The 12,787-nt window shown below is 38.1% G+C and overlaps 1 protein-coding gene across 5 annotated transcripts in view; it reads left to right on the top strand.

Annotated features, from left to right (window-relative positions):
• The window catches only part of LOC118169747 (von Willebrand factor D and EGF domain-containing protein-like), a 177,432-nt gene that overhangs the window by 157,449 nt on the left and 7,196 nt on the right, over positions 1 to 12,787 (top strand). For 4 of the 5 annotated variants that reach the window (XM_035331308.1, XM_035331312.1, XM_035331309.1 and 1 more), the window contains 3 exons: positions 3,989 to 4,084; positions 5,241 to 5,336; positions 11,262 to 11,359. In XM_035331308.1, coding sequence (XP_035187199.1) covers positions 3,989 to 4,084; positions 5,241 to 5,336; positions 11,262 to 11,359 — 290 coding nt within the window. Of the gene's footprint in view, positions 1 to 3,988; positions 4,085 to 5,240; positions 5,337 to 7,090; positions 8,030 to 11,261; positions 11,360 to 12,787 lie in introns of those variants that run through there. The other variant, XM_035331311.1, reaches the window with a different exon arrangement.

Below are 12,787 nucleotides of genomic sequence, written 5' to 3'. Positions count from 1 at the left end.
TATTTTGCAGAAAAATTACTGCCTTTGGCTGACAAAGTGGGAGGTCTGGTTACTGTAAGGACGTTAGGGCTGAACTGCTAGCTATGGAGTTCTGTGAAGGCTGATAAAAAGAGATGCAAGAAGCACTTCACTGGGTAAAGTCAGCCTAGGGGGGATAAGCTATAAAAAGGGTCACAGGAAATATTAAGTTATTGTAAGGTCAAAATGCATTAAAGCCATCAAAGGGAAATAGCTATTACATAAAACACAGAATTTAGCAACTCGTGAGTCCCATTCAGTACGTAGAAGAATTGTGTACATTCTGTATGATGTTCCGTGCAACACCTATATTTTATCTTGAAACCTGCAGCTCCTGGTTACCTTATCAAAATCAACCCTCACCTGAAATATAGCGTGTAATCATGCTTTTTCTTTAACCTGCATTATCACCTTCAACATAGGCTTACTTTATCTAACTTCCCAGTTTCAGAAAGCATAATGTCATGGAAATGCTTTCTAGTTTTAAACTGTGGCCTTCACACCCTTTACAGCGTTGAGTAACACTGCTGCATATGAAATTCAGTGCTTCAGTTCTTACTGAAGAGCATGGAAATGCTGACATTAACACCATGGGGAATGGGATTAGGGTTTAGCAATGCCTGCTGATGGTCAGCAAGCTTGCACCCACGATATTTAGGTAGAGGAAGGCTCTCTCCACCCCCAGCGATATGCCCTATCAAACTGTAACAAAGGGAAGGCACGAACGTGTTTACATCAGTTCCATTAAGGCTGGTTCCCAAGGCAGGTGGAAAACCTATCAAACCGCTGTTGTCTTTGGGTCAAGATGCTAGGCATTTTTCAAGGGGAGGGGAGAAAAAAGAAAGGTAAGTCTTTACAAAGTCATGCCAGTGCCTGGGAGGTTTACGATAATTTGATTTGCTCTCCTAGTGTCTGATAATTTATTTAGTTTTCCTATGAGAGGCTGTAACATTTTTGTTTGCTATTTTGAAATTGGAGCTCCTCCACAGAGGCGAAGGAGTGGGACTAGGAAGGATCAGAACTAGTTATAATCAACAAATGTTGAAGTCTGCCTGATGGGTATTGAGATGGGATTGTATTTAAGAAAGTTAAAGAAAGGTAGAACAAGGTAGAGGTGTCAGATAGAAAAAGGGGAGAGACAACATGGCATGCATTTACATAAAGGTGCCTTCTGAATTCCTTGAAAAGACAATAAAGTGTCTGCCCGGCAGGGCAAAGAGCCAAAACCGCCCCCTCCAAAGCAGAGCAAGTTTGGCCCTGATCCTAAATTTCCCACTTAAGTACTTCCCTCAGTTAACTTGGAATTGAACTCCCTTGGATTTATTACCTAAGTGAGAGATGCCGTAAGCGATAAGCAATGTAAAAGAAGTTAGTGCTACACTTTCATGGTTACTTGTTCATTTGTAAGGCAGTTGAACAAAGACAGAAACAGATCCCAAGCTGAAAATCAGTTTGAACTCTCATGTTTTACTCCGGCCAAGACTGGACCTCCCACGTTACTTAAAGCTTTACTGAATTACAATGCAAATTGAGCTGGAACAAGCTGAGTTATGCACAAACTGAAAACCAAAACTAAATCAAAAAGCAAAATAGTTTCACTCCCTGTAATTGAAGGAAGCATCTGTTGTCATAGATTTTTTTAAAGTCTGATATCAGTACAAAACCACTAGGATTATCTTAAAGTGCATTTTTTTGTATAAGGTGAAAAGCACATAAAAAAGTTAAGGGACAAAAAAATTAGAAATCCCTGTTTGAACAAGTATTACTTTGCTTCTAGTTATTTTTTCTTGGCTGCATTTCTTTAGGTGAAGAGAGAAAAACAGTCTTTTCTGATCTCCAAATGAAATCCTTGGGCTTCAACAGCTGTTTTGGGACAGCAGATTAGCCATGAGTGCATTATGGTCTTTGAATATCACAAAGCTTACGGTCATTTGAAATCTAGATCCAAATTGGGTCATTTTTCTAAATAGTGAATATCTAAGCTGTTTTAAAAGTGAAATGAGAAGTCAAATACAGCACAATACACAACTGGAGGTCAGAAGCCTGTTATTGGTGATGTGAGATCAAAAAGGGGAGAGAAAGGAAGGGTGGAAAAAAAGATTAATTCAGAGTTATGGCAACCACTCATCTAGGTTTTGATGAGTGTTGCAAGACTTTTTGATGGTTCAGCAAGAACTCTAGATCCCTGTTAGCCTTAGTAAGCAGAAGCCAAGATTATAGCATGGATCAGAACAGGTGGAGAAAAAAGGGCAAAGAGGGTGACAGTTTAAAGGCTTGAATCCTAGCAGCCCATATAAGAATGGGTAAGTCTGACTTGCCTGAGGGCAGGTCACCATGCTGAGAAATCCATGAGCCTTGGCACAGAGCAAAACGCAAACGTAGCAGCCAAACAAGAGCAGTCATGTGGCTCTAAAAGCTGCCAGTGCAGCAGTATCTGCACCAAAGGAATAGAGCAAGTGACCAGGACACAAAGACCTACAAAAGCAATAATTCTGAGCATCATATTATTCATGTTCATAATTATTCCGGGAAACAATTAGGGTATCTAAATCTGTTTATCAAAAGATGTCTGATCATATACCTAAGTGAGGAACAGAAGGTTGTTCTCCCTTCAGATAACAGTTGGTGGGTTTTTGCATGCTATTTTTTGAACATTATTCCTATTTTGAGGCCGCACGGTGGGTTCTGATACTTTCGGTGCCCTGTACATAGAGATGTCTTGAAAACCAGAATTGCTACAGCATTATTATTCAAGCTTTGGTCTTACTGCTGATTTGCCAGAAGTCATCACAACCTTAAGGCTAATAAAGGTACTGTAGTGCCCCTTCAGAACCCCAAAAAACATGTAGCCTGCTCCCTATAGAAGAGCTTGGTGCTCAGCATCCACTCAGCTCCGCACATGGGGAGAACTCCTGCTGATTGCTTCTAACAGCAATGGGACACTGGAAAATCCCATTGTGCCCATAAAGCTTGAAAAGGGTAGAAGCCATTCCACACAAACATATTCTCCAAGCCTTAGACTCCTGACTCTCATTCTCCAGTCCAGCCACTGCTAGTTAACACTTCTTTCTTGTCTTCCACTCAATTATCAAATACAAACACCTTCTTCTATGTAAAAGGCAAATCGTTCCATCACAACAGCACTGCCTCTTATGGGTCCTTCCCCCAGTTACTGTGACAGGCAAGGAGAAAGAGCAGAAGAGGGCTTTGGGTACATGCACGTGGCATCTACCACATCTTCCTATCTCAAAGCATCACAGTCAGAGCATTTGCTGTGTTCGGACCGTGGGTGTTTGATTTGCCAAAACAGTGAGATTTTATTGTTGGGTGTTGATAAATACAGGGCCTGATGTGAGATGCAAAAATTATCAACAGGATTTCCAATGAAGTCTAACAAAAAGTTATCTGGTTTCCTCTGGTTGAAGGAACAACTCAGCTTTTGCATCTTACTCATATGAATCAGTATTATAAAAAGGTAAGTACCTTAACAACTACTAGTGCAAAAAGGTCTACTTAGTCTTTAAGTTTAATTGAGCACAAAGCTGTTCCACAAATTGTCTGAAGCCAATCTATCCTATTAAGTCCTTTCTTATCCAAATGTACATCTGAGAATACATTTTCCAGCCAGGAAGGGAAAACTTTAACTAGCATTTGGTCTGTCCACAGCTGCCACAAAAAAAAAGTTCTTACTTGTTTATCTGAGAATCCTTTTAAGTCACTCGTTTCTCATGTTTCTGATGAGGCAGCTTTTACTGGAGCTTAACCAAGACCTTCTACACAAAGCTCACCATATTTCAGAAGGATGTATGGGAGATATCAAGCCTCTGAGTTTTAGATTCTGGAATCCAAATTACTTTTCTGCTTTTTTTATTATGACCAATAAAACCTTATGAAAAGATGTTAACAAGTCTCTAGTAACATCTTCCTTTTTTCCCAGCTGCCATGTTCTTCATTTGATATGTATCTGCAGGTGTCTGTGATCCCATGTGCATGAACGGAGGGAAGTGTGTAAGCCCAAATGTCTGTGACTGCCCATCTGGCTGGAGGGGGAAGCACTGTAATAAACGTAAGCATTTCTACTGCCCATCAAACAGATCATTTCTTTTTACTTAGGCCAGTCAACATCAATTGAAATCTTATTTTATTATTAAAAAAACAATATAGTGAATAGAATTCATTTTGCTCCTTCAACAGTTTGAAGAAAAACAATTTTAAGCACAAGCAATACAAAGTGCTATAAACATTTGATGCATGCAAAGGAAAAAAGCTGTGTAGGGGAACCCTGGTTCTGCTTCATGCAGCTGTCTGTTACACATCTTGTTATGGAAATTCATTTTTATAGTATTAAACTTGAAGCATTGATTTAATGTTTTAACAGCTTCACATATTTTGTTATATTTTACAGAGAAATGCCATATATTTCAAAATACAGAACTATTTAAAGCCTGCTATAAAGCCTTCCAAACTGATATACTCTCAAGGTCACCAGATACATTTTGGTGCATAATTTCAAGAAAGATGTGTTCTCACTCTGTAACTCTACCGTATCTGACTACTGTTACATAAAACTATCATTAAAAAAAAGAAAACCTCTCACCCTAAAATATTTTCAAGGAGTATTTTTCCTTATGTGGTTATTCATTACCATGATGTTGACAGATAAACTGAATAAATTTATAATCCAGATGATATACTGTATGCAAACCAGATTAAAATATTGAATTTTTACCCTTTGATTCCTGGTGGTAAATATGATTTCGGAACCAGTGTTTTGAAATTATAATATTAATAATTTCTTCAGAAATTCTGCAGGAAGTCTGTGTCTCTCACTTTTTTGGAAACTCTGAATAAATAATATATACATTAAACATACAAAACCCTACTATGCAATTCTATTTATATATAATGTGGAACACGTAATATGCATATAACACATAGGAATATACCATATGAACGTATCATATGGAGAGTATTCTTAACTGACAGTGAGCTGAATGTTAGAAATAGCCAAGCTACCAGTAGGTGGTCATCAAAGATATCTTAGGAAAGAAGCAAATATCAAAGAACCCTAAACACAAATTATCTGATGAATAGAGCACATCCATTCTTTTGGAAATTAGCCATTTGAAAAGAAACTGAGCAGGTCAGATCTCTCAGGCAGATTTTGAACGTCTGGATATGTTGTTTACATCTTCTCACTTGTTTCATGTCAATCTGTTCAGCTGTTTGCCTGCAGAAATGCCTGAACGGTGGCGAATGTATAGGTCCAAACATCTGTGAGTGCTCTGAAGGATGGGTAGGAATGCTGTGCCAGACCCGTAAGTGCTGCTCTAATTATGACAGTCTTGTAGCCACACGTGTTGCACCAGAGATCTTTGCACATTAACTCTTCTACTGTGTTTACACTACTTGTAAAAGTCAAACATAAGATGATTAGCACCTAAAATCTGCCTCTTATTTGTAAGAACTGTCGTATGCTGTCAGTAAAACTATTATTGTCAAAGACATTTCTGGACTCAACATCCGTGTAAGGAAGAGAGCTGACAACCTTTACTTACACAGATGCTGAGCTCGATTTGTCAGACAAAATTAATAGGTTTTAAACTCAATGATTTGTTAGACTAAATAAAAAAGAGGGGTCAGAGGGACAAAAGGAAATGGAGTCTCCTGTTCAGCATATCCAGATGGCATTAGGCACAGGAAGACATCAGGTACCTGTTAACCTAGGAGCCCGATCCTGCAAACCCTACGCATTCAGTGTGACCACTGAGGTGGCTTTTCACATGCAGGGACTGAAAAAGCTGGAATAGGAAGAACCCCATTATTGGCCATTATACAGGGTCACTTCAGTGTGTGCATGCTATTAGCTTTATAGTAAAAGGGCATGAAGAAAATATCAAGACATTATCCCCTTTAAAGGGTAATCTTCCTTTCCTCTCACACTCACAAAGCATAATTACTTATGGAAATCTTTTGTCAGTTAAATCCCAGTGGTTGTGTAATTGTTTCTTTGCGCCAGCTGTCTTCTAGTTCAAACACTGTAATGTTTAAAGTTATTTATTAGTTGATAACATATTCCTGGTTCAGTTTATTAAATAAATAAGCAAATTGTGCTTGCTCCTGTGCAAGGCAAGTAAGACTTACTATCATTACCAATTTCTGTTATACTATGCAGACACACAAGCCTGGGCATTTTTGTATCTATTTAATCAGCTGCTTTGAAACTTTCCTTCAAATCTGTTCAGTTGATAGTCACTCTGCTTTTACCATTTCTTCATGTTTCCACTGGAGTGGGCAATTAAATCCACTTTCTGTCCAAAAGGAGCTGCCGAAACTCCTAGGTCTCACAGAAAACCCAAATAATCACCAAGTGGTTGGAATTTCACTATTTTTTAAACAGAAAGAGAGAAGACTATTGTCAGAGAGCAGATGGCTAGGTCTTACAATGTTGCTCTAGGGTATTCACAATGATGCAGGGAGGAAGCAGGAGAATCACAAAGTCTTCATCCTCACAGATGTTACATACAAAGTTTTGCAAGAAAGTGTAGCCTCTGAAAGCAGGTCTGGTTTTATACTTTGACATCGGAGGCCACGCACCGAAATACAGAACTCTGTGCAAAATATATATATATATATGTATTTATCTGTCTGAACTCAATGAGTCCTCACAGTGCCACCCTTTTTCAGAAGCAATTCGGGCTGGTTTGTGGCTTTGTGACTTGTTCAGGTGTAGGAGGAATGTAGATAACCGCAGCTTCATTCTTTGTTTTCAGCCCATCTTTTTGTGCAGCTGCCCTTATCAAGATGGCAGAGATGGAAATGTAGATGCAGGTTGCAGCCCCACACTGAACACCATTTTTCCTCACCAACTTCCTGTCACATATCTGGTAGGGTAACAAAACCAAAGGATCTATAGGAACTCCTGTTACTATTTTCTATACACTTCTCAGAACAAGAAAAAAAAAAAAAAAAAAGTATTTCAGTCCTCTGTACCGAGATAGTTAGCCAGAGCAGGCTGTTAGGCCAGCAAAAGAGACAATGGACAAATAGTGAGAATTCACCTTTTTTTCAGTTCTGTTGCAATGAAGATTGACACTGTCCCAGCCAGAAAAATATTCTCTCTTAAGTATTTTGAAAATGCTTCAGAGAGCAAGACTGAACTCTGTGGTCAGATGTAGCAGCACAAGTTGTGGAGCTTGTATCTAATTTGGAACAGGTCTTGGAAAATCTTCCAAGATTGCATTTTGGAGGAGCAGTCATGCAAGCATAAACTTTGCCTCCTTTGCAATGATGCACAATGAAATTGCATTTCCATTTAATGCGGTGAATTACGAATTTCTCAATGTTATGATCAGTCAAACTCGCAGTGACATTGCAGAGATGTCTGTGCAGGCTGTTTTTCTTACAGTTTTACCAGTCTCTGGCTACCGCTGCACTGCAGAATTTGGCAAGAGTAAGTGTAGGTTAAGAGACTTTCAGGAGACATTGTTTCAGCAGTAATGGATAAAATGCAATAGTTCTCTTTTATCAGACTGTAAATAAAGAGGTCAGTCGAGAGAATAGTTTTCTTCCCCACTCATCTGTAACTGCACAGAATAGCTTCTGAAAGAGAATCAATAAAATAGGTCATTTGTCCCAACAAATACGGTGTACGGTGGAATACACACATTATCCTTGATAAATACCTATGACTTTATGGTCATAGATGGTCATAGAACAAGGAATAATGGTCAAGTCTCAGACAGTATTGCAAATGTAAGGAAATTACCTTTCAGGAAGACAGGTTAAAAAATGTCATTTGAAATATTCAACGTGCCTTACCCAGAGAAAGTAGCAGCTCCGTAGATTAGGCTCCCTCCATTAGAAGATTTTTTTCTGTTTGACTCCCTCTTTTGCTTTCATAACAGCAGCATAAATGTTCTAAAAATTCCCTCTTGGAAAACACAGGAACAGTATCACAGGATCACCGTGTTTTCCCAAAAAATTACCTCCTTCCCATCACAGCTCCAACACCCATTCTAAAGCTCTATGCCTGTGGGGTCCCCCTGCATCCTTCACTGATAGTTCACATCTCCCTTTTTCTTGAGCTCGAAAAGAAACAGTAGACCAAAGCAGTGAAGACCTGATGGTACAATCTGACTACCCTGGTAGATTTAGCCAAAACACAACCCAGCAAAGTCAAAAGGCTTTTGGCCAGAGATATGAGGCAGTTGTTTCAGGATCAGAGTGCAGGATCAAGGTATAACTCTAATAATTAATTATAAAGTATAAGAAGGTTATAGTTGTGAAGGATCTTCATCATTAAAATTCATGCTGCTATCTTCTGTTCTAATATTATTGAACCCATACTGCCTTCTCATTTGCCCTTCAGAATATCTTCTCTTTATTTGCATGTTATAAGTGTCAAGCTTATAGCCTTATAATTTCCTCAACATTCTTGCTCCTTCTCTCTCTCTCTGTCTTGAACAACATGTCAGACAGGCTTGCTTCTAGCTTTCCTGTGTAACCCTTTCAATCCTTAAAAAAAGAAAAATCGTAAAAACGATTCCCATTTGCATTCAAATTATAGTTCTGTTCTTTTAACATCCAGGGATAAATCTCTTTCTGTAATGGGCATTTATTGATTATAATTTTGTCATAAGCTTAGCTTATTAAATGACTTTCTGTGCTGAATCTGTACAGGATAATGCACACATAGCCTGTGTCATTTTCAGTGTTTAGAGGCTTAGCATCCCTTGTAAATACATTTATGAAATATTCATTTGAACTTCAGCTATGTTATTATCCTCTGTGATTTCAATTCCAATTTTCTTCCAAAATGTTTCTGACTTTTCTCGTAACTGAGCTCTTGTTTTTCTGAGCACTACTGCAGGAAGCAGTGGGTGGAGGGGGAAAGACAGGCAGGTAGCAAAGAATAAAGAAGGAGGGAACCTTTTCCTTCTTTTTTTTTTTTTTTTTTTTTTCTTGTCTTTGTTTGCATCATCTGAGAATAAAAGTAACTACAGCTGGAAAAAAATAAAAATAAAAATAAAAGCCTGGTACCTTATCTAACATCTGTTCTTCTGCCAGTGCAGACCAGAACACCCCTAGCAGTATTAGGGATCTCCAGAAGAGTCTACCTCTCTTTTTCCTACCTGACTTTATTTTATCCACTACCAGGAAAAAAAGGAGAATCAATTTCAGTTTTACCTGTGCCCAAGTTCATATCAAATGATATGTACTAATACCATACACAGTTCTCTCTCTTCTAGGACAAAAGCTTATTATACAGTGGAACAAAACTGGTGTGGGCACAAGGAGCCCCTTCTGCTGTCACTGTACACACTAGCAGAAGGTGGAAAGTGTTTTGTTGTTTTTTATCCTTTTTTATTATTATTTTTCCCATGAATGAAACTTTGAGATTTTTTCAGTTATAAAACTGAATTCTTTCAAAGTTTACGGAGAAGCTGAGGAAGCAGATGGAAGGTGATCAGCACACTGACCTAGCTCCAGTGTGATTTCATTCCTCCTCTGCCCCACCCACAGCTGGGATTCAAACATTCAAACTTGGACATCCCCCTCTCAGAACAAGTAATTTAGAGGTTTGGAGCTGCCCATTGTGGGTCTTGAGAACTGTTTTACAACAGATAAACCAGCTGCAAATAACAAAACCAAGTTTGCTTCTTGTTTCAACAAAAATGACACTTTTTATCTTTTCAAAATAGATAGCTTTTCAAAAATAGCTTTTCAAAAGTAGATGATCTTTAAGGTCCCTTCCAGCTCAAACCATTTTATGGTTCTATGATCCTAAAATAGCAGAAATATATCAACTAGCTCTTACAGTAGGAAGGCAAGCTGCTAGCTATAGGTCACTGGAGTCCTACAGCAAAAAACCACCTGGCACAGCTGGCTTTTGAAAAGGATCACCTGCAGGTCCCCAGCATGTTCCTCTTCTGGACATGATACAGGTCAGCAGTTTTGACCAAAGCACGAACCCTCACTTAAAACATAAAGAATTTGCATGAGCTTAAATCTGTGTCAAAATAAATTAAAAATAAATAAATAAATAAAAGAAATTCATTCCTTTATCCCCACAATTTGTTGAAGTTGATTTTCTGTGAAAAGCCCCTTATAGGGATACATTCAAATTTTTCAGATCTCATCAAATGCTTGGCTAAGTAGTGAAGGAGATGGTATTGGAACATAGACATACTCTATGTCTTATGCTTTATTGACATATAATGACATATACTTTATATATACTTTATATTCAGATCTTAATGGTGCATGGCTAGCTGCTTCCTATATGGCTCTCTCTGACAAGAAAATATAATAATCCACTTGTTGATATTTATTTGGCAATATTTATAGAAGTCTTAACTCATGAGATCTTATTAAAATACTGTGGGATGTGTGTTCTGCTTGAATTGGTGCCCTATGAATTGGCTGTTGTCTTTCCTCTATGCCACAACAATGTCCTAAGAACATAAACTGCATGAACTGAGCATGAAAAATGGCTGAAATCTGAGTAATTCAATTATCTTTTTATCTCCTAAACAAACAAACAAAAAACATTGATTCTTTTATTAACAGAATATCTTTAAATGGTAAATGATTTACATCAAATAAATGTACTCTAGAAGTACAATAGGTACTCTAGATAAGATTAAAAGTTTTATTCTGATTCCTTTATTGATTCTTTGAGACCATGAGATTACATGCCCTTGTTTCCAGAGATGTAAAGTATGCAACTCACAAAACTCTCCCTTTTATTTATTGTAATAATATCACTTTGGGGAGTAAATATTTAACGTATCTTTGCATCTGAAGACAAGAAAGGACCTCTTAACAGCTGTTATTTTATTTCAATTGGAACAAAAGAAAATCAATTTTGACACGAATCTGACCCAACCATCGATGCCCAGAATGTATCCTGCCTTTCCAGATCAGGGCTTGCTCTGATCCGTTTCCTGCTGAGCTAAGGTGATTACTTTGGCACTCTTCTCTTTCCCCATCATTGTGGAGAAGAGATAAAGAAAGAAAACTGTAAATGTAACAGACACATAAGCATGAAAAATCATGTGGCAAACATTTTTAATGCCTACATATTTTTTGTCCTTTTCTCCATCATATGAAACTACAGAACCATGATATATTTTGTCATATCATTGTCATATCAGTTTTTAAAGCATGTGAGTATTGCCTTTCTGATTACAACATTTACAGTAAGTGTATTTCTAAACAATTTTATCTTTCACTTGTAGCAATTTGTGAGCAAAAATGTCTGTTTGGAAGCAGATGCATAAGACCAAATGTCTGCGCTTGCAGAAGTGGCTACACTGGCTCAGCATGTGAAAAGAAGGTAAGGTATCAGCCAAAACCATTGGATTATTATAGTAAGGAGGACAAAGATAGCTGAATGTAACTGAAATAGTTTACAGGAAAAGTTCTTGACACCCTTACGAGAGATGTAAATAAGGCTATAAAGGAGTTTAAAGGAAGTTTAATCACCACTAAGCTGCCAAACTAACCCCGTATGCAAGTTCTGCATGTCATAGTTTAATACTTCAAACATAAACATACAAAAGCTGTGCCTATTTTGATAGTGAGGGTCATCCTTAATACAGTTCTCCTGTCCAAAGCCACTAAGCATCTGCACAGTAAACAGTTCTCCTGGACAGGGCGGGATCTGCCTCTCTTCTCCAAGTAACTTCCTTAGAGGCTGTTTTCCACGTGAGCCTCTTTTGGTGCCTGCTGTTCCACCACCAAACGGGTGCTCCCACACATGCTCAAACAGAGCCATGGGGAATAAATCCCTGCACCCTTTCAACAGGAATGACAAACAGGAGTGAACCTTTTTCTCAGTGAACCTTCTCCCTTCCACAGTCACAAACACCCAAAATATTTCGTATGATTGCCACTGCCAGGGGCCACATTTCTAGGCCACAGTCATTTCCTGCAACTGAAACCCTATCCCGCTCCAGTGGCCTGACTTTCCCAATCTCCAGTTTTCAAAAGGGCAGGTTGCCCTCTCATTTACCTGTACACAGAAGCTAGGGGGAAAAAAAATCAACATATTTTCATTTCAATTACATTATGCATTAGAGATAGCATGAAAATCTATTCAGATAGTCACTTTATTCTGCTAATGATAATTAGATTTTAATATCATAATTAAAGTTCTATATGGATTTTCTTAACAAGTACATCTCCACACTAAATTACAGCTCCTATATCAATAGTGAAATGCGGCTGATGTAGATAAGATGAGTAAGTGTTTCAATTTTCTATATATATGTATAAAATCTATCAAACGGGTTGGCTGTAGAATATGAAAGGATGGTGTGCTTTTTATCAAATAATTAACAGAAGAAGAATGGATGCAGGAATAAGGATGCAAGAATAACTCCAGGATAAACTGGAGCTGTTGTCTGCAGGTGTTTATATCCAAGGGACATTTTCTTGGGAGGTCAAGAGTTGCCCTTTTTGATAAACCAGACGAGGATTAGCAGGATTGTTTTAAAGCATTATTCTAGGTGTGAATGTGTGAAGTATGATATTTGTCAGTTCACAAATGAAGTGGAACTCTGTTGCACTTCACAGAAAATATTAAATCAGATACCAGGCTTCCTTTTACACATGAATAAACTATTACACAGTAAATCAGTCCTGAAGGAAAAAGAAGGTGGAAAATGACTTTGCATATTACGTAAGCCCAAAACGCCAAACCATCAACGAAACATGTAAACTCACGGGTCTCACTAGCAATGACTCATCTCACATTTTTTAG

This window comes from Oxyura jamaicensis, chromosome 7 (assembly GCF_011077185.1).
Source record: "Oxyura jamaicensis isolate SHBP4307 breed ruddy duck chromosome 7, BPBGC_Ojam_1.0, whole genome shotgun sequence".
NCBI lineage: Eukaryota > Metazoa > Chordata > Aves > Anseriformes > Anatidae > Oxyura > Oxyura jamaicensis.
The sequence above is the reverse complement of the archived record's forward strand: the minus strand, read 5'-3'. Positions and strand labels throughout refer to the sequence as shown.